Raw genomic sequence first — 27,010 nt, 5'->3', positions numbered from 1 at the left:
GTGTAAGCTCCTTTAGTACAGAGACTGAGGTGACTGTAGAGGAGGGGACATTAGAGTGTAAGCTCCTCTGGTACAGAGACTGATGGGACTGTGGGGGAGGGGGCATTAGAGTGTCAGCTCCTCTGGTACAGAGACTGATGGGACTGTGGGGGAGGGGGCATTAGAGTGTCAGCTCCTCTGGTACAGAGACTGATGGGACTGTGGGGGAGGGGGCATTAGAGTGTCAGCTCCTCTGGTACAGAGACTGATGGGACTGTGGGGGTGGGGATATTAGAGTGTAAGCTCTTCTGTACAGAGACTGATGTGACTGTGGGGGAGGGGACATTAGAGTGTAAGCTCCTCTGGTACAGAGACTGATGGGACTGTGGGGGAGGGGACATTAGAGTGTAAGCTCCTCTGGTACAGAGACTGATGTGACTGTGGGGGAGGGGACATTAGAGCGTAAGCTCCTCTGGTACAGAGACTGATGTGATTGGCTCAGTGATCTATGTACAGCGATGCTACTTGTGGAGTGATACATTTCACATGCGATTCCGCACTTACGGCGGCGTTCTACGATTTGCACTTCCATGAAACGGTTCATCTCAAACGCGAGTCGTAAATAACGTCCTTACAAATCAGTTTAGTACTTGTTAGAAGAGGCGCGAGTTGATTAAAAAAAAAAAGAAGAAAAAAAAAAAAAAAGACGACACAAATCAGAGAGTGAGATGCGCTGGAGACCGGCGGGCATGCTGGCACGGCGCCGCCGTTTATCGACTCTCCGCGCTCTCTCTCCGCTTTGCTCGAGGCGGATAATCTGCTCTCCTGGAATCTGCTGGCAGATGTGTAATGAAAATATCGGAGATTCGGTTTGTTGGGATGTTATCGGGAGAAAGAATGCGAATCCATGAAGACATCAAACTCAACGCGTTCCAAGAGGAGCGTAACCCCTTCTGTGCCGGAGAGGGAGGGGGCGGGGGCGGTATTTGTGACAACGCATGGCAACCTGTTCACTGTGCATTAACCCCTCCCCCTCCAGAGGATTCCCCCCCCCCCCCCCGAGGATTCCTCCCCCCATCCTGACCAGGCTATTTTTTGCGATACGGCACTGCGTAATTTTAACTGACAATTGCGCGGTCATGCAACGCTGCACCCAAATAAAACAGATGTCATTCTTTTCCCCACAAATACAGCTTTCTTTCTGTGGCATTTGTTCACCTTTTTGCGCTATAAAAAGACCGACAATTTTTTTTTTTTTAAAAAAACATTTTTCACTTTTTGCTATGAAACAGAACCAATTAAAAAAAAATAAAAATCAAATTTTGTAAAAAAAAAATTTAGGGCAAAATCTATTCTGCTCCATGTTTAAAAAAAAAAAAATCCCGATACGTGTTAATTAATCGGTTTACGTGAAAGTTATAGCGTTTACAAATGGCGGGATATACTGGGAATTTATTTATTTTTTCACTAGCAATGGCGGCGATCTGCGACTTATAGCGGGACTGCGGTGGGCATTCTGTCACTGGGGGGGGGGGTTCTGACTTGGTGTCACTGACATCTCCAGTGACACCACTACAGTGATCAGTGCTCATAAAAAGCCCGACACTGTACTAATGGTGCTGGGCAGGACGGGGTTAACATGAGGGGCGATCAAAGGGTTAACTGTGCGCTGTGTTACTAGGCAGACATGCTGTGCAGAGCCATACAAAGCAGTGTGCAGGAGCTGACAGGGGAGAGATCTTTATTTACATACAGACCTCTCCCCGTCGGTGTTCCTCAGCGATCGCCGGGGAATCTCTGGCCGGGACCTGGTGATCGATAGCTGAAGCCGCCAATGGCGGCGCGGATAGGGCGGAGCACGCACCCCCCGACCCAGAAATACAAAATCACGAATATATATATATATATATATATACACAGTATATATTACACACATGATTTAGCGCAGCCCTGCCGCCCTGTAGCTGTAGTTCCCCTATTCTGGTTCAAGTGGTCGTAAACCTTGGAAGTGGAAAATGAACAAAGCACATCCTTCTATAGTGTGCACTTGATCAGCAGGTGAAAACACAGGAGGGGGGGGAGGGGGGGAGATTAAGGGTCAGTTCACATTATAGAAACGCAGTCCAGATGCATGCGTGTTTTTGCTGCGGTTTTGGCACGTTCCGTTGCCTTTTTGAGGCGTTTCAGTTCATCCCCCCCCCCCTCTTTTTCTTCAATTTAAATAGAGACATGTGCGTTTTTGATGCGTGTTTAACTCCTTCCAGTCCGGACACTTTCCCCCCCTTCCAGTCCGGACGCTTTCCCCCCCTTCCAGTCCGGACGCTTTCCCCCCCTTCCAGTCCGGACGCTTTCCCCCCCTTCCAGTCCGGACGCTTTCCCCCCCTTCCAGTCCGGACGCTTCCCCCCCCTTCCAGTCCGGACGCTTCCCCCCCCCTTCCAGTCCGGACGCTTTCACCCCCTTCCAGTCCGGACGCTTTCACCCCCCCTTCCAGTCCGGACGCTTTCACCCCCCCTTCCAGTCCGGACGCTTTCACCCCCCCTTCCAGTCCGGACGCTTTCACCCCCCCTTCCAGTCCGGACGCTTTCACCCCCCCTTCCAGTCCGGACGCTTTCACCCCCCCTTCCAGTCCGGACGCTTTCACCCCCCCTTCCAGTCCGGACGCTTTCCCCCCCTTCCAGTCCGGACACTCCCCCCCCCCCTTCCAGTCCGGACACTTTCCCCCCCTTCCAGTCCGGACACTCCCCCCCCCCTTCCAGTCCGGACACTCCCCCCCCCCTTCCAGTCCGGACGCTTTCCCCCCCTCCCAGTCCGGACGCTTTCCCCCCCTCCCAGTCCGGACGCTTTCCCCCCCTCCCAGTCCGGACGCTTTCCCCCCCTTCCAGTCCGGACACTTTCCCCCCCTTCCAGTCCGGACACTTTCCCCCCCTTCCAGTCCGGACACTTTCCCCCCCTTTCAGTCCGGACACTTTCCCCCCCTTCCAGTCCGGACACTTTCACCCCCTTCCAGTCCGGACACTTTCACCCCCTTCCCCCCCAGGCCAATTTTCAGCTTTCAGCGCTATCACACTTTGAATGACAATTGCGCGGTCATGCAACACTGTACCCATATGACATTTTTAGCATCTTTTTGAGACAGATAAAGCTTTATTTTGGTGGTATTTATTCACCGCTGGGATTTTTATTTATTTTTTGCTATGGAAATGAAAAAGTCCAAAAAATTAAAAAAAAAGTGTTTTTCTTATAAAATAAATAATCTTTCTTCCTAAATCTTGGATTCCATTATCTTTCTAGTAAAAAAAAAAAAAAAAAAAACCCAAATATTATAATTTTTCAAAAGATTTTTTACATTTTTATTTTTTTATATTATTATTTGTTTTTTTTTAACATACTGTCACCCTAGCAGTACATGGTCACCATGGTGACACTGTACTACTTGTGGGGGGTGATGAAGATGTTTTTATTTATTTTATTTTATTTTTTTTACACTGATTGCTTTTACAGCCATAAAGGCTGTACGAGGAATCATTTCTCCTTCTCTCTGGCTGCATTCTTGCAGCCATTGAGAACTACTGTGAGAGCTGTGATTGGTCACAGCTTGTCACATGGTACAAGGCTATTGTGAATGGCCCTGTTCCATGTGATCTCTGTGATCATTCACAGATTTCACACGTAGTAAGCAATGATGTCAGAAGTGACCTCTTGCTTACTACTCTGCATGTGATCACTGATTGGCCAATCAGTGATCACATGATCGGTGCTCCGCTGTGTCCGGAGGATCGCGGTGCTGCGCGCTCCCGGCGGGCGGAGAGGCCGTTTACATACATGGGCCGGACGGGAAGGGGTTAGTACCGCTCTGATGACGCAGCGGAAGTCGGGATTCTGGTCTCGCGATGAAACAAAAGTACTTACAGGGGGCGTAGAACATGATCAGAGCGTGCTTCTTCTTCTTCAGCGTCTCCCTGAAATCTTCCCCCAGGAGGTGCAACACATTAGACGGCTTGTCTTCCCAGGAAGGCTCTGGAGGGGGCGGGGCCTCAGGGCTGCCAGGAGAACATACATGTCAGCGTACAGAACATACATGTCCGGGTCTTCGGACTATCAGCACACAGACAACAAGGGTCACTCCAGGTCATTCATGGAGCCGTACTGGACTGACACAGACTAATAACAGGTCTCCTCCCCCGCCAGACAGAGCTACGTGCTGTGCAAATCTCAGGACTGGATGGACAGAAACACAACTCCCTGTATGTATCCCATCTGTGTATTCGGCCGTTCACCCGGAGCTCAGCTTTCAGAACAACGAATGCATCCTGTGTTAAAACGTTTTATTCTTTTTCCAACAAAATAAATATACATAAATAAAAAAAGTTTTGTGAAATAAACACGGTATACAATTGTATTTTTAATGTTTATTTGTGAAATATAGGTGGTATACAATTAATTAAAAAAAGTATTAAAAATACATTTGTATACCACCTATATTTCACAAATAAATGTAATTTAAAAAATTATTAAAAACATAATTGTATACCACCTATATTTGACAAATAAATTTATGTTTTTAATAATTTTTTTAATTAAAATTATTTGTGAAATATAGGTGGTATACAATTAATTGAAAAAATTATTAAAAATACATTTGTATACCACCTATATTTCACAAATAAATTTAATTAAAAAAATTATTAAAAACATACATTTATTTGTGAAATATAGGTGGTATACAATTATGTTTTTAATAATTTTTTTAATTAAATTTATTTGTGAAATATAGGCGGTATACAAATGTATTTTTAATAATTTTTTTAAATTACATTTATTTGTGATATATAGGTGGTATACAAAAGTATTTTTAATACTTTTTTAATTAATTGTATACCACCTATATTTCACAAATAAATTTATGTTTTTAATAATTTTTTTAATTAAAATTATTTGTGAAATATAGGTGGTATACAATTATTTGAAAAAATTATTAAAAATACATTTGTATACCACCTATATTTCACAAATAAATTTAATTTAAAAAATTATTAAAAACAAACATTTATTTGTGAAATATAGGTGGTATACAATTATGTTTTTAATAATTTTTTTAATTAAATTTATTTGTGAAATATAGGCGGTATACAAATGTATTTTTAATAATTTTTTTAATTAAATTTATTTGTGAAATATAGGCGGTATACAAATGTATTTTTAATAATTTTTTTAAATTACATTTATTTGTGAAATATAGGTGGTATACAAATGTATTTTTAATACTTTTTTTTAATTAATTGTATACCACCTATATTTCACAAATAAATGTAATTTAAAAAAATTATTAAAAATACATTTGTATACCGCCTATATTTCACAAATAAATTTAATTAAAAAAATTATTAAAAACATAATTGTATACCACCTATATTTCACAAATAAATTTATGTTTTTAATAATTTTTTTAATTACATTTAATTTGTGAAATATAGGTGGCATACAATTGTATTTTTAATAATTTATTTTAATTAAATTTATTTGTGAAATATAGGTGGCATACAATTGTATTTTTAATAATTTTTTTTAAGTTAAATTTATTTGTGAAATATAGGTGGTATACAATTGTTTTTTAATATTTTTTTTTTCATTAAAAAAAGTTTGTTAGTAGTATATAGTAGTATGTAAGTATGTATCAATTATCTACTATGTAATAAAATGTATTTATTTATTACAGTTTTATTAAACAAAAGGGTTATTTGTTAAATAAAGGTGGCAAACAATTCATTGTATTCTTTTATTTTATTAAAAAGTTAATTTGTTAAATAAAAGGTGGAAAACAAACTTTAAAAAAAAAAAATAAAATTATTTGTTAAATAAAAGTGGTACACAATTAAATGTATTTTAATACATTTTTTTTAAATATAAAAAAAGTTTATTTGTTAAAACGAAAAGTAATATCCATTTAATTATTATTTATTTTTAATTTTTAAAGTTTATTTGTTAAATAAAGGTGGCAAACAATTAACTTTATGCATTTATTTTTAAACAAGTGTATTTATTTTATTTTAGGAAAAGGTTTAGTAATTGTTAAATAAAGGTGGTATACATTTTAATTTTTTATTTAAAAAGTTTATAATTAAAAAGTTTATTTGTTAAATAAAGGTGATATACAATCACTTGTATTTTTAATAATTATTTTACAAGAAAAAGTTTATTGGAAATAAAAAAAAAAGCTTATTTGTTAAAAAATGTGATATATAATTACTTTTATTTATTTATTACACTTTCTTATTTTAAAAGAAGAATGTATATTAGTTAAATAAAAGTGGTATGCAATTTTATTTTTAAAATTTTTTTATTAAAAAAAATTTACTTGTTCAAAAAAGGTGGTATATAATTACTTATATATTTTTTTTATACATTTTTTATTTTAAAAAATGTGTATTTGTTAAATAAAGGTGGTATGCACTTTTTTCTTTAATTTTTTTTTTCAAATTAAAAAAGTTTATTTGTTAAATAAGGTGGTATATAATTACTTTTATTTATTTATTAAAACTCTTTTATTTAAAAAAAATGGTGTATTGGTTAAATAAAGGTGGTATATAATTATATTTAGAAATATTTTTTTTTATTAAAAAACATTTATTAAAAGGTGTTGTACAAATAAATTTATAATAAATAATTTTTTACATTTTTTCTAATTAAAAAGATTGTTAAAGATGTTTTATAAATAATGAATAATTGTAATTTTTTTCTAATTAAAAAGATTGTTAAAGATGTTTTATAAATAATGAATAATTGTAATTTTTTTCTAATTAAAAAGATTGTTAAACATGTTCTATAAATAATTAATAATTTTAAAAATGATTTCAAATTAAAAAGATTGTTAAAGATGTTCTATAAATAATGAATAATTAAAAAAAAAATTCTAATGAAAAAGATTGTTAAAGATGTTCTAAAAAAAAAATTAATAAGTTTTATTTTTTTTCTAATTAAAAAGATTATTAAAGATGTTCTATAAATAATGAATAATTTAAATTTTTTTTTAAAAGATTGTTAAAGATGTTCTAAAAAAATGTTTTTTATATTTTTTCTAATTAAAAAGTTGGTTAACAATCATTTTAATTAGAAAAAAAAATTTAAATTATACATTTTTTTTATAGAACATTTTTAACCAACTTTTTAATTAGAAAAAATAAAAAAAACATTTTTTTTAGAACATCTTTAATGATCTTTTAAAAAAAAAATTTGAAATTATTCATTATTTATAGAACATCTTTAACAATCATTTTAATTAGAAAAAAAATTTAAATTATACTTTTTTTTATAGAACATTTTTAAAGATGTTCTATAAATAATGAATAATTTAAAAAAAATTTCTAATTAAAAAGATTGTTAAAGATTTTCTATAAATAATAAAAAATTTAAAAAAATTTCTAATTAAAAAGATTGTTAAAGTTCTATAAAAAAATTAATAATTTAAAATTTTTCTCTAATTAACAAGATTGTTAAAGATGTTCTATAAATAATGAATAATTTCAAATTTTTTTCTAATCAAAAAGATTGTTAAAGATGTTCTATAAATAATGAAAAATTAAAAAAAAAACTCTAATTAAAAAGATTGTTAAAGTTCCATAAAAAAATTTATAATTTACATTTTTTTTCTAATTAACAAGATTGTTAAAGATGTTCTATAAAAAAAAAAAAAAAAAAACACAGTAAAAAAAATAAACCAAAAACCATTCTATTTGCACCCCCAGTGACAGATCAGGACCGTGTACGACTGCTGTAAAGCCCCGCCTCTTGCGCTGAGTTCCCCACCCCTATTGGGCTGGGTGATGGGTGGTAAAATATACACCGGGGTAAAACGCATAAGCGGACGGTAGAAGAATGAACGTGATAGGACAATGACAGAGGAACGCAGGCCATACACGGGTCGAATTCCGAACGATTTTTAGCCCGAAAATCGGAAACCGTCGTTCGCTCGGTAATCCGATGGCGCCATCAATGATTTCCAAAATCGGCCGACCGAGTCATAAAGTTCCCCCCATATAACAGGCGAATCTTCTGTTCCTTCCAGGTCACGGCTCATATTTATTTCAGAAAAACGATCGTATGATTTGACCTTCGAGTCGAAAATCGGTCGATTTTCACAAATTTTCCAGCACGCCCGATCACCGAAAAGGGGAGGAGCAACGAAAATCGTCCGGTGCCATTGACACCACTAACAGAGTGAAAATTGTCCGATTATTCTCCGGACAAAAAAATCGGTTGGATTTCCACCCGCGTACGGCCGGCCTTACTTGTGCATATATTCGATGATCTTCTGCTCCGTGCGAAGGTGCGGCACCGTGAACTTCTCCTCGCCGTCTTCAAAATACTTCAAGGTGGGGAATCCTGAGATTTTGAATCGCTCCGCCAAAGGCCGGTGAACGGTCGCATCCACCGCAGCCAATACTCCGACACCCTGAAAAATAAAAGATGGAGGTCAGCGCCGCGCCGTTCCCGACCCCAGGATGAGCGCAATGAGTATCCAATGTGATGATCGGTAAGATGGCGGCACAAACAGGATCAATAGAATGGCGCTTTATAGGAAGAATGGCGCCATCACTGACAGGTCTACTTATGGCACTAGGTGGAGCCGACGATCGCAGGAAATAATCGCATCAGACAAACCCGGAGATTATTCGTGCTTAAAGCGGAAATTTACCCGACAACTTTACTCCTCTGCGTCCTGCTCCCCCCTCCTCCGCTGCATCCTGCTCCCCCCTCCTCCGCTGCATCCTGCTCCCCCCTCCTCCGCTGCATCCCGCTCCTCCGCTGCGTCCTGCTCCCCCCTCCTCCGCTGCGTCCCGCTCCCCCCTCCTCCGCTGCGTCCCGCTCCCCCCTCCTCCGCGGCGTCCCGCTCCCCCCTCCTCCGCGGCGTCCCGCTCCCCCCCTCCTCCGCGGCGTCCGGCTCCCCCCCTCCTCCGCGGCGTCCGGCTCCCCCCCTCCTCCGCGGCGTCCGGCTCCCCCCCTCCTTCGCGGCGTCCGGCTCCCCCCTCCTCCGCGGCGTCCGGCTCCCCCCTCTGCATCCGGCTCCCCCCTCCTCTGCATCCTGCTCCCCCCTCCTCTGCATCCTGCTCCCCCCTCCTCTGCATCCTGCTCCCCCCTCCACTGCATCCTGCTCCCCCTCCCCTGCATCCTGCTCCCCCTCCCCTGCATCCTGCTCCCCCTCCCTTCTCCCCTGCATCCTGCTCCCCCCTCCACTGCATCCTGCTCCCCCTCCCTTCTCCCCTGCATCCTGCTCCCCCCTCCACTGCACCGCTATACGGTTTTTTTTATCTCCTCATTTTGCTCATTTACTTTTAAAGAAAATAAATAAATAAAAGTGACAGAGAGATGAGCTCATCATTTTGCTGCTTCTCCTTTCACTGTCCAGTGACGTTTTATTTATTTTTTTTTTTTTGATGGGCTATTCAATTTTATCCTATTTTTTTTGGCTGGATTTCTGCTTTAACCACTTCCAGTCCGGACACTTTCCCCCCCTTCCAGTCCGGACACTTTCCCCCCTTCCAGTCCGGACACTTTCCCCCCCTTCCAGTCCGGACACTTTCCCCCCCTTCCAGTCCGGACACTTTCCCCCCCTTCCAGTCCGGACACTTGCACCTCCTTCCTGTCCAAGCCAATTTTCAGCTTCACACTTTGAATGACAACTGAGCGGTCATGCAACACTGTACCCATATGAATTTTTGAGCATTTTTTTTTAGACAGATAAAACGTTATTTTGGTGGTATCAATGCAAAAGTCCAAACATTTTGAGAAAAAATAAAAAAAAAAGTGTTTTTCTTATAAAATTTTGCAAATAAATAATCTTTCTTCATAAATCTTGGCCAAGATGTATTCAGCTATCTTTTTAGTAAGAAAATAAAGAAATAACCCAAAATGAGTTTATAATCAAAAATGATAATTATTAAAAAAAGTTTTACAAATTTTTATTTTATTTTTTATATTATTTATGATTTTTTTTTTAACATACTGTTGCATAACCACGTGGTTATGATTTTTTTTTTTTTTTTACACCAATTGTTTTTATACCAAGAAAAGCTGTAAAAGCAATCATTTCTCCTTCTCTCTGGCTGCATTCCTGCAGCCATTGAGAAATAATGTGAGAGCTGTGATTGGTCACAGCTTGTCAGCTTTTCTGGGTGTAAAAACAATCCGTGTAAAAAAATAAAATAAAAAAAATCTTCATAACCACGTGGTCATGCAACAGTATGTTAAAAAAATCAAAAATAACATTAAAAAAAAATAAAATAAAATTTAAAAAAAAACTTTACTACTTGTGGGTGACAGTATGTTAAAAACAAAACCACAAATAATATAAAAAAAAAAGAAAAATGTGTAAAACTTTTTAATAATTATTATTTTTGATTAGAAACTCATTTTGGGTTATTTATTTATTTTTTTACTAAAAAGATAGCTGAATACAAGGCTGTTGTGAAAGGCCCTGTACCATGTGATCTCTGTGATCATTCACAGATTTCACACGTAGTAAGCAATGATGTCAGAAGTGACATCTTGCTTACTGCTGTTCATGTGATCACTGACTGGCTAGTCAGTGATCACATGATCGGGGCCTCACACAGAGGTCCCGTCAAACGATCGGTGTTCTGCGGTGTCCTCGGGCACCAGATCGCGGTGCTGTGCGCTCCCAGGGAGCGCGCACAAGCAGGGAAGTGGGGAGGACTATTATAAACGGCCACCAGACCCTGCACTGCGCCCGTCCGGCCGTTTATATAAATGGGGGACGGAAAGGGGTTAAAACTACCTTCAGTTTATTTTTTTTTGCTGCCTGGGACCCATTTGGGAGATTTTCTTTAGCTCCTGTTCCAGAGTTACAGCAGGAAGTGACAGGAAATCTCCACAACATGAAGGGAAATCCCCTCTTCTACAGTTGTTACTAGTGGTGCACCAAAATGAAAATTCTGGTGCTGAAAAAGAAAATTCAGAATGCACTTGGATGAAAACCGAAACGTGCAGTTTTTAAAAATTAATATAATTTTTTGGGAAAAAAATACACTTTGATTAATGAAAAAAAAAAAAAAAAAAAATGCAAATTTTTTTGTAAAATATGAAAGAAGATGTTACAGCGAGTAAATAGACACCCAGCATGTCACACTTTAAAATTGCGCACACTCTTGGAATGGCGTGAAACCGCGGCACTTAAAAATCTCCATGGGTGACGCTTTAAAACTGTCGACAGGTTAGCAGCGTGACGTCACAGAGGAGGTCTAGTGCGAGAATTATTGCTCCCGCTCCGATGTTCGTGGCGATATCTCACGTGTGTGGTCAGAACACCATTAACATATGTGGGCGTGGCCTACGAATGCGTTCACCACTACGTGCGAGTGGGAACGGGGGCACTTTAAACTTTTTTTTTTTATATTAAATTTTTTATTTAAATTTATTTAATTTTTTAAAATTAATTATTTTTTTAAACTAATTTAATTTATTTTTTTAATTAATTTAATTTAATTTTTTAATTTATAAAATTTTTTTTTTTTTGCACTGTCCCTTTACAAAAAAAAAATGTAATCGCTTTTATTCTTAATTACAAGAAATGCATCCCCTGTGATTGACATAACGAGTGACAGGTCCTCTTTATGGAGAGATTTGGGGTCAACAAGAATAGGTGTCCCCATTTGAATAATTCTTCCCAATTCCGGGAGCGCCAAGCGTTCGATTTTTGATGGACCGCCCCCCCCCCCAGTACGTGGCGCCATTACCGTGAAAAATGCAAACCGCAACCCGAAGAGTTAATTGTGACCCGATTACGAGACGAGTTCCACTTCATCCGAAGGTTTGGATGTTCATGTAGAAGCCTTCAAAATTATTTATTCGCTTGATTACAATTTTAAGTGATTAATGCGGCTCTGACTACCAGCCAGACGCACCGCGAGCGGGAAAAAACAGAAAAAAAATCCCCATCAAGCAATTTTCCAATAAAACGGAACGTCTCTGAATTCCTCCAAATATGACGAGTTTAATTATTCCTAATGGCAAAGATTTCTAATAAACAAGAAGCTCGGCTCTTCCTGTAATGTCCTCCGACGTTCGGATCCTGGCACAGCCAGCGAATCACCAATCAGCCGGAGCTCGGCGCAGTCTCCTTGAGGATCCTTGGATGAGACCAGACTTTCCAGTCTGGACACTTCCCCCCCCCCCTCCTTCCAGTCTGGACACTTCCCCCCCTTCCAGTCCGGACACTTCCCCCCCCCTTCCAGTCCGGACACTTCCCCCCCCCTTCCAGTCCGGACACTTCCCCCCCCCTTCCAGTCCGGACACTTCCCCCCCCCTTCCAGTCCGGACACTTCCCCCCCCCTTCCAGTCCGGACACTTCCCCCCCCTTCCAGTCCGGACACTTCCCCCCCCTTCCAGTCCGGACACTTCCCCCCCCTTCCAGTCCGGACACTTCCCCCCCCTTCCAGTCCGGACACTTCCCCCCCCCGTCCAGTCCGGACACTTTCACCCCCGTCCAGTCCGGACACTTTCACCCCCTTCCAGTCCGGACACTTTCACCCCCTTCCAGTCCGGACACTTTCACCCCCTTCCAGTCCGGACACTTTCACCCCCTTCCAGTCCGGACACTTTCACCCCCTTCCAGTCCGGACACTTTCCCCCCTTCCAGTCCGGACACTTTCCCCCCCTTCCAGTCCGGACACTTTCCCCCCCTTCCAGTCCGGACACTTTCCCCCCCGTCCAGTCCGGACACTTTCCCCCCCGTCCAGTCCGGACACTTTCCCCCCCGTCCAGTCCGGACACTTTCCCCCCCGTCCAGTCCGGACACTTTCACCCCCGTCCAGTCCAGACACTTTCACCCCCTCCCAGTTCGGACACTTTCACCCCCTTCCAGTCCGGACGCTTTCACCCCCTTCCAGTCCGGACGCTTTCCCCCCCGTCCAGTCCGGACGCTTTCCCCCCCGTCCAGTCCGGACGCTTTCCCCCCCGTCCAGTCCGGACGCTTTCCCCCCCTTCCAGTCCGGACGCTTTCCCCCCCGTCCAGTCCGGACGCTTTCACCCCCTTCCAGTCCGGACGCTTTCACCCCCTTCCAGTCCGGATGCTTTTACCCCCCCCCCCTTCCAGTCCGGATGCTCCCCACCCTTCCAGTTCGGACGCTTCCCTCCCCCCTTCCAGTCTGGACGCTTCCCCCCCCTTCCAGTCTGGACGCTTCCCCCCCCCTTCCAGTCTGGACGATTCCCCCCCCTTCCAGTCTGGACGATTCCCCCCCCTTCCAGTCCGGACACTTTCCCCCCTTCCAGTCCGGACACTTTCCCCCCCTTCCAGTCCGGACACTTTCCCCCCCTTCCAGTCCGGACACTTTCCCCCCCTTCCAGTCCGGACACTTTCCCCCCCTTCCAGTCCGGACACTTTCCCCCCCTTCCAGTCCGGACACTTTCCCCCCCTTCCAGTCCGGATGCTCCCCACCCTTCCAGTTCGGACGCTTCCCTCCCCCCTTCCAGTCTGGACGCTTCCCCCCCCCTTCCAGTCTGGACGCTCCCCCCCCCCTTCCAGTCTGGACGCTTCCCCCCCCTTCCAGTCTGGACGCTTCCCCCCCCTTCCAGTCTGGACGCTTCCCCCCCCTTCCAGTCTGGACGCTTCCCCCCCCCTTCCAGTCTGGACGCTTCCCCCCCTTCCAGTCTGGACGTTTCCCCCCCCCTTCCAGTCTGGACGCTTCCCCCCCCTTCCAGTCTGGACGCTTCCCCCCCCTTCCAGTCTGGACACTTCCCCCCCCTTCCAGTCCAGACACTTTCCCCCCCTTCTAGTCCGGATGCTTTTACCCCACCCCCTTCCAGTCCGGATGCTCCCCACCCTTCCAGTTCGGACGCTTCCCTCCCCCCTTCCAGTCTGGACGCTTCCCCCCTTCCAGTCCGGACACTTTCACCCTCTTCCAGTCCAGGCCAATTTTCAGCTTTTAGCGTTGTCGCACTTTGAATGACAATTGCGCGGTCATGCAACATTGTAGCCATATGAATTTTTTAGTATTTTTTTTAGACAGATAAAACTTTATTTTGGTGGTATTTATTCAAAGCTGGGATTTTTATTTTTTTTGCTATATAAATGAAAAAGTCGAAAAATTTTGAAAAAAAGTGCAAATAAATAATCTTTCATCATAAATCTCGGCCAAAATGTATTCAGTTATCTTTGTAGTTAAAAAAAATAAATAACCCAAATTAGTTTATAACCAAAAATTATAATTTTTTGAAAAATTTTTTTTTACATTTTTATTTTATTTATATTATTATTTATGGGGGTTTTTTTTTACATACTGTCACCCTAGCAGTACAGTGTCACTGATTGCTTTTATACCCATAAAGGCTGTAAAAGCAATCATTCCTCCTTCTCTCTGGCTGTATTCTTGCAGCCATTGAGAAATACTGTGAGAGCTGTGATTGGTCACAGCTTGTCACATGGTACAAGGCTGTTGTGAATGGCCCTGTACCATGTGATCTCTGTGATCATTCACAGATTTCACACGTAGTAAGCAATGATGTCAAAAGTGACATCTTGCTTACTACTATTCATGTGATCACTGATTGGCCAATCAGTGATCACATGATCGGGACCTCGCACAGAGATCCTGTACAGCGATCAGAGGACACAGCGGGCACCGGATCGCGGTGTCGCGCGCTCCCAGGGAGCGTGCACAATCCAAAATGTCAGGCGCCGTTTATGAACGGCAACCCGCCCCTGCACTGCCACCATCTGGCCGTTTATATACATGGGCGAGACGGGAAGACACCCTGCGCGCTCCCAGCACATGTTTTTCTTAATTGCACGCAAATGTGCGGCCGTTCGGCGTCTAGGCCCAGACGCCGGGAGGCCGCACATTTGCGTGTGGCCGGCGTGAAGAGGTTACAAATATTCTTCTTAAATATATGGACATATATTTGAAATGCTACAATTTTTTCAATATATTTCGAAATATATAAATATATATACTGTATGTTGAAATGCATTTTTATTACAAAATATATGAAAAATAGTTTTTAAAAAAATAAAATTTTCAAATATACTGTAGGTCTTTAAAAATACTTTTAATCTACATTTTTGGAATGCATTTTACAGATATACTTAAAAATATATGTTAAAAGGACTTTTTTATATGTTAAAAAAAAAAAAAACCTTAAGAGTATATTTAAAAAAATATATATTTTCAAATATATATTTTTCATATATTTTGTAATATATAAAAAAAACTAATTTCAACATGCAGTGTATGTATATATAGATATATATATATAATAAATATATGTTGAAATGCGTTATTATTACAAAATATATGAAAAATAGTTTTTAAAAAATAAATTTTCAAATATACTGTATGTCTTTAAAAATACATTTAATCTACATTTTTGGAATGCATTTTACAGATATATGTTAAAATAACTATTTTATATGTTTAAAAAAAAAACCTGAAGAATATATTTAAAAAAATATATAGTTTCAAAAATATTTTTCATATATTTTGTAATATATAAAAAAACTAATTTCAACATGCAGTGTATATATATATATATATATATATATATATATATATTATACTGTATGTTGAAATTAGTTTTTTTATATATTACAAAATATATGAAAAAGTTATTAAAAAATAAATTTTCAAATATACTGTATGTCTTCAAAAATACATTTAATCTACATTTTTGGAATGCATTTTACAGATATATGTTAAAATGACTTTTTATATGTAAAAAAAAAAAAAACCTGAAGAATAGATTTAAAAAAAATATTCTTCATATATTATGTAATATATAAAAAAACGCACTTCATCATGCAGTATAATATATATATATATATATATATATATATATATATATATATATATATATATATACACACATATATATAAAAATATATATACTGTATGTTGAAATGCTTTTCAAGCTGAGATTAGAAGCAATCAAAACCTTTTGTGTGCAGCCCCCCCCCCCCTTCCCTCTTCCCCCAATTCTTACCTGAGCCCCCTCTGATCCAGAAACATTCGGCAGCCTCTGCTGTCTGTGGACTCCTCCTCCTCATTGGCTGAGACAGTAGTGGGAGCCCATGTTCTCTCAATGCTGTCAATCACAGACAGTGATCCAATGAGGAGAGAGTGGGGGTGTGGGGCTGAGCCACGGCTCTATGTGTCTTATGAGCACATTGGGGATGAACACGTGGTGTTACCCCCAGGGAAAGCTGCTCGCCCTGGGGGCAATGCTCAACGGGGAGCAGCCAGGAGCTAAAAACCAAGAGGATTCTGGGGTCACGGCTGCCATTCCCCAGCTACTGTAGCTCAATTTGTGCTTGAACAGCTGCACTGGAGGGCAGGGGAGACATGGAGGGTCTACTAGCCATAAAGCAAAGACATGCCGGGAGGTGAATTGGCTCCTGTCTAAATTGGCCCTAGTATGTGTATGTATGAATGTGAGTTAGGGAGCTTAGATTGTACGCTCCTCGGGGGCGGGGACTGATGGGAATATACAAGATATGTATGTAAAGCACTGTGTAAATTGATGGCTTCTGTACTGCCTCCTCATAGCTGGACGTCTGCATTGTGGGATCATTTCGGGGACTGCTGCTAGTTCCGCCAGATTTGGTGATGTCACTAATGTGCTTCTCCCTGTTCTTCTTGCTGGAGAGGAAACTGTAACGGAGGACCGGCAGTGCAAGGATCTCCCTGCTTCTGCCATGCTGTGCACCTGTGCTATCTTTTCCTCTATCATTCCCCCCCGCAGTCATCAGATCACAAGTCATTGGGGGGGGGCAGCTCTGACATGAGGAAGCAAAAACCTGCCTCTACCAAGATGGCCGCCTCCACACAGAGCTAAATCACTAAGTCACTGTGCAGTCTAAGTGAGTACCTGAGAAAGAGGGGGGGCGGTAAAAGCACAAGAGGCAGCCAATCAAAAAGAACAAGTAAAGATTTCTGAAATAAATATATTTAGAAAGGTTCTTACATCTTCCGCATGCAACTTTTCAGCAGCTTTCTCATAATCTGGCTTCATTTTCTTACAGTGTCCGCACCCTGCAGAGAGATTACAATTCATTTCCACCGTGCGCTCACCTTTCATGGTGCAGTATAAATACATGAAGGCATACGCCCCGCCCCGCCCCGCCCATGTGATAGCATAGAGACACAAAAAGATTTGGCCTAAATTTATGAATACATTTTTTTATTTGATATGTTTTATACCAAAACGTTAAAAAAAATAGTTTTTTCCCCAAAAATGTGCAGGCTATTTTCATTTATAGTTCAAGAAATAAAAAAAAAGCAGTATAAATACTTTGTAGGACCCCCTTTGGCTGCCATTCCAGCTGCAAGTCTTTTTGGGGATGTCTCTTTGCACATCTAGAGAGGGACATTTCTGCCCGTTCTTCTTTGCAGAATCCCTCAAGCTGTCAGATTGTATGGAGAGCGTCTGGGAACAGCAATTTTCAGGTCTGACCACAGATTCTCCATTGGATTTGGGTCTGGACTGTGACTGGGCCATTCTAACACATGAAGATGCTTTGATGGGAACCATTCCATTGTAGCTCTGGCTGGATGTTTCGGGTTGTTGTCCTGCTGGAAGGGGAACCTCCGCCCCGGTCTCAAGTCTTCTGCAGACTCTAACAGGTTTTCTTCTAAGATTTCCCTGTATTTGGCTCCATCCATCTTCCCATCAACTCTGACCAGCTTCCCTGTCCCTGCTAAAGAAAAGCATCCCCACCACATGATGCTGCCACCACCATGTTTCACGGTGGGTCTGGTGTGTTCAGGGGGATGGGCAGTGTTAGTTTTCCACCACACATAGCGTTTTGCTTTTAGGCCGTAAAGTCTCATTTTGGTCTCCTCTGACCAGAGCCCCTTCTTCCACATGTTTGCTGTGCCCCCCACATGGCTTCTCACAAACTACAAACGGGACTTCTTATGGCTTTCCTCCAACAATGGCTTCCTTCTTGTCACTCTTCCATAAAGGCCAGATTTGTGGAGCGCACGACTAATAGTTGTCCTGAGGACAGATTCTCCCACCTGAGCTGTGATCTCTGCAGCTCCTCCACAGTTCCCATGAGCCTCTTGGCTGCTTCTCTGATGAATGGTCTCCTTGCCCAGCCTGTCAGTTTAGGTGGACGGCCATGTCTTGGTAGGTTGGCAGTTTTGCCGTACTCCTCCCATTGTCAGATGATGGATTGAACACAGTGCTCTGTGAGATGGTCACAGCTTGGGAGATTGTTATTATAACCTAACCCTGCTTTACACTTCTCCACAACTTTATCCCTGACCTGTCTGGTGTGTTCCTTGACCTTCATGATGCTGTTTGTTCACTAATGTTCTCTAACAAACCTCTGAGGGCTTCACAGAACATCTGGATTTATCCTGAGATCACATGACACACAGGGGGACTCTATGTACTAATCAGGTGACTTCTGAAGGCAATTGGTTCCACTAGATTGTAGTTAGGGGGATCAGAGTAAAGGGGGCCGAAAACAAATGGCGCCACACTTTTCACAGATTTGTCACAAATGCTGAAAACCATTTCTCATTTTCCTTCCACTTCACAATTATGTGCCACTTTGTGTCGGTCCATCACATCCAATCCCGATAAAATACATTGTAACATGACAAAATGTGGAAAATTTCAAGGGGGAGGAAGACTTTTTCAAGGCACTGTATAAACAATGTTACTTTGTTTATAATCATCGATTAGGCGGGAGATAGAGAGATACAAAGTTACTTTGTATCTCTCCACCTCCCGTCTGATCGATGTTTATAAACAATGTTACTTTGTATCTCCCGTCTGATCGATGTTTATAAACAATGTTACTTTGTATCTCCCGTCTGATCGATGTTTATAAACAATGTTACTTTGTATCTCTCCATCTCCTGTCTGATCGATGTTTATAAACAATGTTACTTTGTATCTCTCCACCTCCCGTCTGATCGATGTTTATAAACAATGTTACTTTGTATCTCTCCATCTCTCATCCAATCGATGTTTATAAACAATGTTCCTTTGTATCTCTCTATCTCCCGTCTGATCGATGTTTATAAACAAAGTAATTACTAAATAATGTAAAAATTGCTGTGCTCCGTGGGTGGGGGGAGGGGGGTGTATAGAGGGTCCGGAGCTGAACTGGTTAATTTTCATTTCCTGTGTTATTGTCTGAAATACTTTTCTCTCCTAAACGTGTAAAGTGAAATCTCATTACCGACATACAATGAACATAAGAAGCCGCGGTACGTTTTGTATTACATGGGAAATAATGAAGCTGCGGGGGGTCGCTGAGCCGCAGACAGAGACGACGGAGCGACTTCAGAGGTGACTGAGCTCTTCTGACAGCCTCATGTAGGTCACCAGATTCCAGCTGCGCCCGTTACCTGAATCTGCCACTTTGTCTTAGAGAAACGCATCTCATTGCATCGAACGTTCCGTTGGCCAGGAGCATGCAAGGCCATGGGGAGCCAGGAGACAGAGGCCTCCCTGGGAGCGCCACGGCGTCACCCCGTCACAGCAGCGTGGCGATACCTGGCGGCGCCGCAGACCTCCTTCTTTCACCGACAATTCACCATAATTAGTGACTTCATGTGGCCACCTCCAGGGGGGGATATTAGCGGCGAATGCGTCATTTAACAAGGATCGGAATTAGCATAGTCATTGTTCCTGCGCAGCGCCGGCAGAGCGCCGCCGCCGTAATCCCCCGACAAGAACCAGAATGGATTTCATCGTTTCATTTCAATCTATTCTCCGCGCAGAAAGAGATCAGAGAGCGCGCCCGGCGTCTGCGGTCCCACGGGGGGATAATTCACTCCCAGGTGCCCATTCTCCGGAACAAAGCGAGGCTTTAAATCAGCGCAACAAACAACAGGTCCATTTTAGGGCGCTGCGCTGGGAGACGGACGCCGCCTGAGACAACATTTGTCAGCGGTCTTATCAGTCTGCAGCCCGGGGACACGCAAAGCACAGCGGCGGGCCAATAGTTCTTCCGTTAAATGTCCCCCCCTCCCCCAAGGCTGTCTGGATGTTATTAACGGATCTGCTACGTGAACCTGAAATAAAAGCAACTAAAGGAAAAAAAAAGGTATTAAATCTGAACACCGGCTCCTCCCCTTCAGTCTTGCACAGGTGTACCGGCTCCTCCCCTTCAGTCTTGCACAGGTGTACCGGCTCCTCCCCTCCAGTCTTGCACAGGTGTACCGGCTCCTCCCCTCCAGTCTTGCACAGGTGTAGCGGCTCCTCCCCTCCAGTCTTGCACAGGGGTTCCGGCTCCTCCCCTTCACTCTTGCACAGGTGTAACGGCTCCTCCCCTTCAGTCTTGCACAGGTGTACCGGCTCCTCCCCTTCAGTCTTGCACAGGTGTAACAGCTCCTCCCCTCCAGTCTTGCACAGGTGTAACAGCTCCTCCCCTTCAGTCTTGCACAGGTGTAACAGCTCCTCCCCTTCAGTCATGCACAGGTGTACCGGCTCCTCCCCTCCAGTCTTGCACAGGTGTAACAGCTCCTCCCCTTCAGTCTTGCACAGATGTACCAGCTCCTCCCCTTCAGTCTTGCACAGGTGCACCGGCTCCTCCCCTTCAGTCTTGCACAGGTGTACCGGCTCCTCCCCTTCAGTCTTGCACAGGTGAACCGGCTCCTCCTCTTCAGTCTTGCACAGGTGTACCGGCTCCTCCCCTTCAGTCTTGCACAGGTGAACCGGCTCCTCCCCTTCAGTCTGTGCAAGACTGGAAGGGAAGCCGAAGGGAGGATTAAAAAATAAAACCTTGACATACTTTGTTACATTTTTATCTTGCATCAATTTTAAAATAGAGAAATAGTTAATTTAAACTGTGGGATGACACGCCTTGTTCCTCTCAGCCAATCAGAGCAGCACTCTCAGCTGTCTTTGCAGATCTACAATGGGCGGATGCTGTATAGTGCATTGCTCCACCCCTAATCACACACTGTAGAGGGGTGGAGCTTAGAACATTCACCAAAGCAAACACAATGATGAGCAATAAAGTAAAGTAAAGTCTCACATGGGGCGTAGAACATGACGAGGGCAGATGGGTGATCCTTGACAAACTCGTCAAAGTCTGCGTCGGTCAGGTGATGGACGGCGCTCTCCGTTTCCGACCACGGCACCTCCGGGGCTTCAGGGGCGGGCGGCTGCGGACTGCGGTGAGAGAAGGCACAGAGTTATGGAGAGACACAAATACTGACAGGGAGCAGCGTGGGCTCTCATGAATCACACGCAGGACCCGCTAAAAGAGTCCTTTGTGTCAACATCCCATAATAGACTACAACAGGAAGAATCAGATTCGGCAGCAACAAGTCCAGCAGCTGATTGGAGCTGCAACCCTCCAATCAGCTGCAGGCAAATACTGCGCTTTACTATTTGGGCAACATAACACATACATTGTATCTTGTAATCCACTACATTCGTTTTTCTCTGTAGAGCTATCCCCAATCCCCCCCCCCCCCAGTCACACCGATCCCGACCTACAGTGAAGTCGCACGATTTCAAAGTCAAATGACATGTCCATGTGAGATGCGACTTGCAAGACATCTGACACAGAGGTCTATGGAAATCGCACCTGAAGTAGTGCATGCGCTACCCCGCCATCCCCCCCCCAACATGTTTCGTCCCACCCACCAAGGCTTAGTCATAGACTAAGACTAAGCCATGGTGGGCGGGGAAAAAAGTGAATTTTAACTATGGTGTCACACGCCATGTTCAGCCAATCACAGCAGTACTCTTAGCAGGGAGCTATCCTTGCAAACCCACTTTGGGTGGATCAATATTCTAAGCGTCGCCCCACTATAGTGTGTGATTAGGGGTGGAGCAATACGCCATACAGTGCCCAACCAAAGTGGATCTGCAAGGATAGCTGCATGCTGAGATTAATGCCGTGATTGGCTGAACAAGGCGTGCTGGGGGAGGGCCCCGTCGCTTCCTTGTGCTGGGGGAGGCCCCCGTCCCCTCCCCGTGCTGGGGGAGGCCCCCGTCCCCTCCCCGTGCTGGGGGAGGCCCCCGTCGCCTCCCCGTGCTGGGGGAGGCCCCAGTCCCTTCCTTGTGCTGGAGGAGGCCCCCGTCCCTTCCTTGTGCTGGAGGAGGCCCCCGTCGCCTCCCTTGTGCTGGAGGAGGCCCCCGTCGCCTCCCCGTGCTGGAGGAGGCCCCCGTCGCCTCCCCGTGCTGGAGGAGGCCCCCGTCGCCTCCCCGTGCTGGAGGAGGCCCCCGTCGCCTCCCCGTGCTGGAGGAGGCCCCCGTCGCCTCCCCGTGCTGGAGGAGGCCCCCGTCGCCTCCCCGTGCTGGAGGAGGCCCCCGTCGCCTCCCCGTGCTGGAGGAGGCCCCCGCCCCCTCCCCGTGCTGGAGGAGGCCCCCTCCCCTCCCTGTGCTGGTCTCTGTTTGGTCTTAGATAGCTGAAGGACAATGACAGCGCACATGCCCAAGTTCTGTAAAATGATGGAACAGAAGAGGGGTCGGGGAGGCCATTTCATTCAGCATTTTACTTTTCCTTTAAAAGGCTGAATTGCTTGTGATCCTGCCAGTCCACGGTACTTCCTCCTGCAGGGTGACAACACAATTGCATCTGAAGTGAATTCACTGCAGCGTTGTCACCCTGTGCACCATCATCACGATGTACAGTGAGGAGGAGGGTGATCAACGTTGTCACTGTCGATATCTCCCCAAAGCCAATCAGCAAAGGACATGTATCCATCAGGGCTGGGAGGAACGATCTAAGAGGGTGTTCCGCTTCACTTACGCCGGACTTTTGGATGCTTCCTCGTGGCCCCTGTGATGACATCATGGAGGCAAAGAGAAGGATTTATTTCCGAAAAAAAGAAAAAAGAAAAAACTTTGGCCAGAGAGGGACTTGGAGTAGCTTTCTCCGTGTGATCTCCGAGTGCGTCCGCTGATTCGCTCGCATGCCAGGAGGCGCATTCTACATAAATCACTAGTTGGTGGTTTTGGCACGATCGGAGGATAACCAAGGGGGAAGCCACCCCTGACTGACCACGCCGGGGATGGGGCTGAGCGTGTGGTTACAGGCGGAGGATCGTCTTATATAACATCTTCTCTAGCAGGATACCACAAACCACATCCTCACAGATCGCCGCTCGCCGCGGCTTCAGGTGTTATTAATCCTTCGCTGTGAGAAAATAATTCCAGCGGCACCTCGTCTCCCGTCCCTCGCCGTCCTCTGTCCAGGTGATTGTCCTCTCTGCAAACTGGACCATTTTTTTTTTTCCTGGTATTTCCTCCTCTGGGGTGGCTACGCTGACTCGCAGGGACCCTCTGGAGCCCCATTGTTGCCACTTCTATGAGCATCACCTGGCTGTGACTACACCTCACACGCTCCACAGGCCAAGCAACTGGGCCACTCCCATGGTCCACCTCCAAGGGTCCACCTCCAAGGGGCCACCTCCAAGGGTCTTGACGGCTCTTCTAAGATGGCACCATACCCTCTACAGCACCGATTCCCAACCTCAGTCCTCAAGTGCCCCAAAAGGTCATGTTTTCAGGGGATTTCCTTCACCTTGGACAGACGCCTTAAATCAAAGTCAACGGTTTCCAAGGGGTGTAAGGGGAGGTTGGTTGTGAGGGTTTAACCCTTTTGCTGCCACTGACGGATGACATACCTTGGCAGCAGTGGGTGGTTTAGCACACAGCTCCTGACGGATGCCACATGGAAGTCCCCCGATCGCTTTCACCCAACCCAGGTACATCCAAGGTCCTCCAACCCCGCCATGTTTACTGGCCACCTGCGGACCTGGGACTGTCACCAGGTAGAGGGGAGGGAGACCAGCGAACAACTGTTTTGCTGATCTCCTCTACCTAGTAAGAACCTGGAAGCATTCTTTACTAGATCTGCACAGATCTCTTGCTTTAAAGAAAAAGAGAAAAAAATGTTTGCATAAGCCCCCAAACCGGATGTGACGTCATGACGTCGCTCCAGTGCACCGCCATAGAGGCGATCAGAGGCTGTAGAATCTCCCCTCGCCTCTGTGACCAGCCGGCCGCACCGTCCGAGCGTTTCTCAAGCACGCTGAAAAACGCTGGCGAACAGCAGGGGTGGGGGGTTTGGGGAGGGGGTTGGGGGTCAGGGGTGGTGGGTTATCGGGCGATGCAGTGGCTAATGAGCCACTTGGACCACTTTCAAGCGAAAGCTGGCCGTCGGCAGAAAAAAGAAAAAAAAAAAAAGTGATCTTTTGCTTTAAATAAAAAAAAGAAAAAATTTTTACATTTGCCCCCGAACCAGATGTGACGTCATGACGTCACTCCAGTCCACCAACACCAGAGGAGATCAGAGACCGTAGAGTCTCCCATCCGGCCAGCCAGCCGCACCCGAAAAACACCGGCGAACAGCGGGGGTGGGGGGGTTATCAGGTGATGCAGTGGCTAATGAGCCGCTTGGACCACTTTCAAGCGAAAGCTGGCCGCCGGCAGAAAAAAAAAGAAAAAGTTAAAAAAAAGTAATTGAAAAAAAAAGTGATCTTTTGCTGCCGAGCAGCAGGGGTGGGGGGTTTGCGGAGGGGGTCAGGGGGTGGTGGGTTATCAGGCGATCCAGTGGCTAACGAGCCACTCGAACCACTTTTAAGCGAAAGCCGGCCACCAACAGAAAAAAAAAAGTGATCTTTTGTTTTAAAAAAAAGAAAAAGAATTATTTACATCCGCCCCCGAACCAGATGTGACGTCATGACGTTGCTTCAGTCCACCAACACCGTAGAGGCCATCAGAGACCGTAGAGTCTCCCATCTGGCCACACCATCAGATCGTTTCTCGAGCATGCCAAGAAATGTCGGTGAGCAGCGGGGGCGGGTGGTTTGGGGAGGGGGTTGAGGGTCAGGGGGTGGTGGGTTATCGGGTGGTCCAGTGGCTAAGGAGCCGCTCTGACCACTTTTAAGCGAAAGCCGGCCGCCAACAGAAAAAAAAGTGATCTTTTGTTTTAAAAGAAAAGAAAAATAATTGCTTACATCCGCCCCGGAACCAGATGTGACGTCATGACGTCGCTCCAGTCCACCAACGCCATAGAAGCGATCAGAGACCATAGAGTCTCCCATCTGGCCGCACCATCGGATCGTTTATCGAGCTCGCTGAGAAATGCCGGCGATCTGCGGGGGGTTTGGTGAGGAGGTTGGGGGTCAGGGGGTGGTGGGTTATTGGGCGATCCGGTGGCTAATGAGCCGCTCGGACCACTTTTAATCGAAAGCCGGCAGCCGACAGAAGAAAAAAAAAATGTGATCTTTTGCTTTAAAAAAAAGACAAAGAATTGTTTACATCTGCCCCCGAACCAGATGTGACGTTATGACGTCGCTCCAGTCCACCAACGTCATAGAGGCGATCAGAGACCATAGTGTCTCCCATCCGGCCAGCCGGCCACACCATCAGATCGTTTATCGAGAACGCGAGAAACGCCGGTGAGCAGCGGGGGTGGGGGGTTTGGGGAGGGGGTGGTGGGTCGCTCGGACTTCTTTTAAGCGAAAGCCGGCCGCCGGCAGGAGAAAAAAAAAAAAAAGATACTTTTGGTTACTGCGGATGTCTTCAGCCATAACCCCAATAAACCAATTGAAAACCGCAACATTTATAAACGTAGTGACAGAATACGCATTTCCCATATATTCGCGGCGCTCCTCTCTGTGACACGTTTTGGACGCGGCAGATGAAGCTACAGACGGTTCTTCGTTTTTACACCCCGCTAACCTTCCTGCCGGGCAGGACGCAATGAACGGCGGCGGCCGATCAATCAATACCCTCTGTATGTCTCAGCGCTCGGGAGCGGCGATAAAGGACTCACTTTTTCAACCAGTCAGCGATGTCCTTGGCGGTGGCTCCGTACTTCTCAAAGTTGAACATATATTTCCCTTTCCTAGAGAGAGAGACACAGACGATTAGTCAAAAAAAATATATATATTTTCAGTCCGATTCTAAAGCTGAGCTACAGGCAGGTAAAAGTACTTGAATGTGGTCCCTGTACAGCAGAGCTCAGACCGGGGGAGGGAGAAGCAGCACAAAGAGCTAAACGGAGGGGATACAGTGCCCATGGGCTGACAAGAAGCACGCGGATAGGAGGAGAAAGCAAAACGATAGAGAGAGGAGTTCCTCAGTCTGCCGCTTCTCCTTTCGCTATCCAGTCAAAGATTGGGGGCTCGTCCGGGATGAGCTGGGATCAGAGGAAGTGGGGTAAATGATGCTGGCCATGGAGGAGAAAGCAGAACGATAGAGAGATGAGTTCCTCAGTCTGCCGCTTCTCCTTTCACTATCCAGTCAAAGATTGGGGGCTCGTCCGGGATGAGCTGGGATCAGAGGAAGTGGGGTAAATGATGCTGGCCATGGAGGAGAGAGCAGAACGATAGAGAGATGAGTTCCTCAGTCTGCCGCTTCTCCTTTTGCTATCCAGTCAAAGACTGGGGGCTCGTCCGGGATGAGCTGGGATCAGAGGAAGTGGGGTAAATGATGCTGGCCATGGAGGAGAGAGCAGAACGATAGAGAGATGAGTTTCTCAGTCTGCCGCTTCTCCTTTTGCTATCCAGTCAAAGATTGGGTGCTCGCCCAGGATGAGCTGGGATCAGAGGAAGTGGGGTAAACGATGCTGGCCATGGAGGAGAAAGCAGAACGATAGAGAGATGAGTTTCCTCAGTCTGCCGCTTCTCCTTTTGCTATCCAGTCAAAGATTGGGGGCTCGTCCGGGATGAGCTGGGCTCAGAGGAAGTGGGGTAAATGATGCTGGCCATCAGAAAGAGGACATCTAGTGGCAGAGAAAAGCACTGCGGGGGAAATCTCAAGACCGCAGGTGAATATTGCTTGTTGCGATCTCTGTACAGTGGGGCGGGGGTGTGGAAGGAAAAAGCAGCAAAAAGGAGCCAATCAGTTCATGTGCTGACAAGAAGCAACAGAGTGAGACAAAGTTGAGCTCATTATCATTTTGCTGCTTCTCCTTTCACTGTCCAGTCAAAACTGGGGGCTCGTCCGGGATGATTGGCCATTAGACTGAGGACATCTAGTGACAGAAAAAGGTACTGTGAGGGAAAAACTCAGTTGAAGGCGACTACTGCTGCT

At 44.7% G+C, this 27,010-nt stretch overlaps 1 protein-coding gene across 1 annotated transcript in view; it reads right to left on the bottom strand.

Annotated features, from left to right (window-relative positions):
- Nucleotides 1-27,010, bottom strand: part of PDIA5 (protein disulfide isomerase family A member 5) — a 97,032-nt gene that overhangs the window by 14,091 nt on the left and 55,931 nt on the right. The window contains exons 10-14 of the mRNA XM_089666468.1: nucleotides 25,749-25,820; nucleotides 20,988-21,124; nucleotides 16,952-17,019; nucleotides 8,266-8,429; nucleotides 3,890-4,020 (exon numbers count right to left, since the gene is read on the bottom strand). Of these exons, the coding sequence (XP_089522594.1) occupies nucleotides 3,890-4,020; nucleotides 8,266-8,429; nucleotides 16,952-17,019; nucleotides 20,988-21,124; nucleotides 25,749-25,820 (572 nt within the window). The remainder of the gene's footprint in view (nucleotides 1-3,889; nucleotides 4,021-8,265; nucleotides 8,430-16,951; nucleotides 17,020-20,987; nucleotides 21,125-25,748; nucleotides 25,821-27,010) is intronic.

Source organism: Staurois parvus, unplaced genomic scaffold, assembly GCF_062004578.1.
Source record: "Staurois parvus isolate SC_StPar_1 unplaced genomic scaffold, SC_StPar_1.0 ptg002725l, whole genome shotgun sequence".
NCBI classification, from domain to species: Eukaryota; Metazoa; Chordata; class Amphibia; order Anura; family Ranidae; genus Staurois; species Staurois parvus.
The sequence above is the reverse complement of the archived record's forward strand: the minus strand, read 5'-3'. Positions and strand labels throughout refer to the sequence as shown.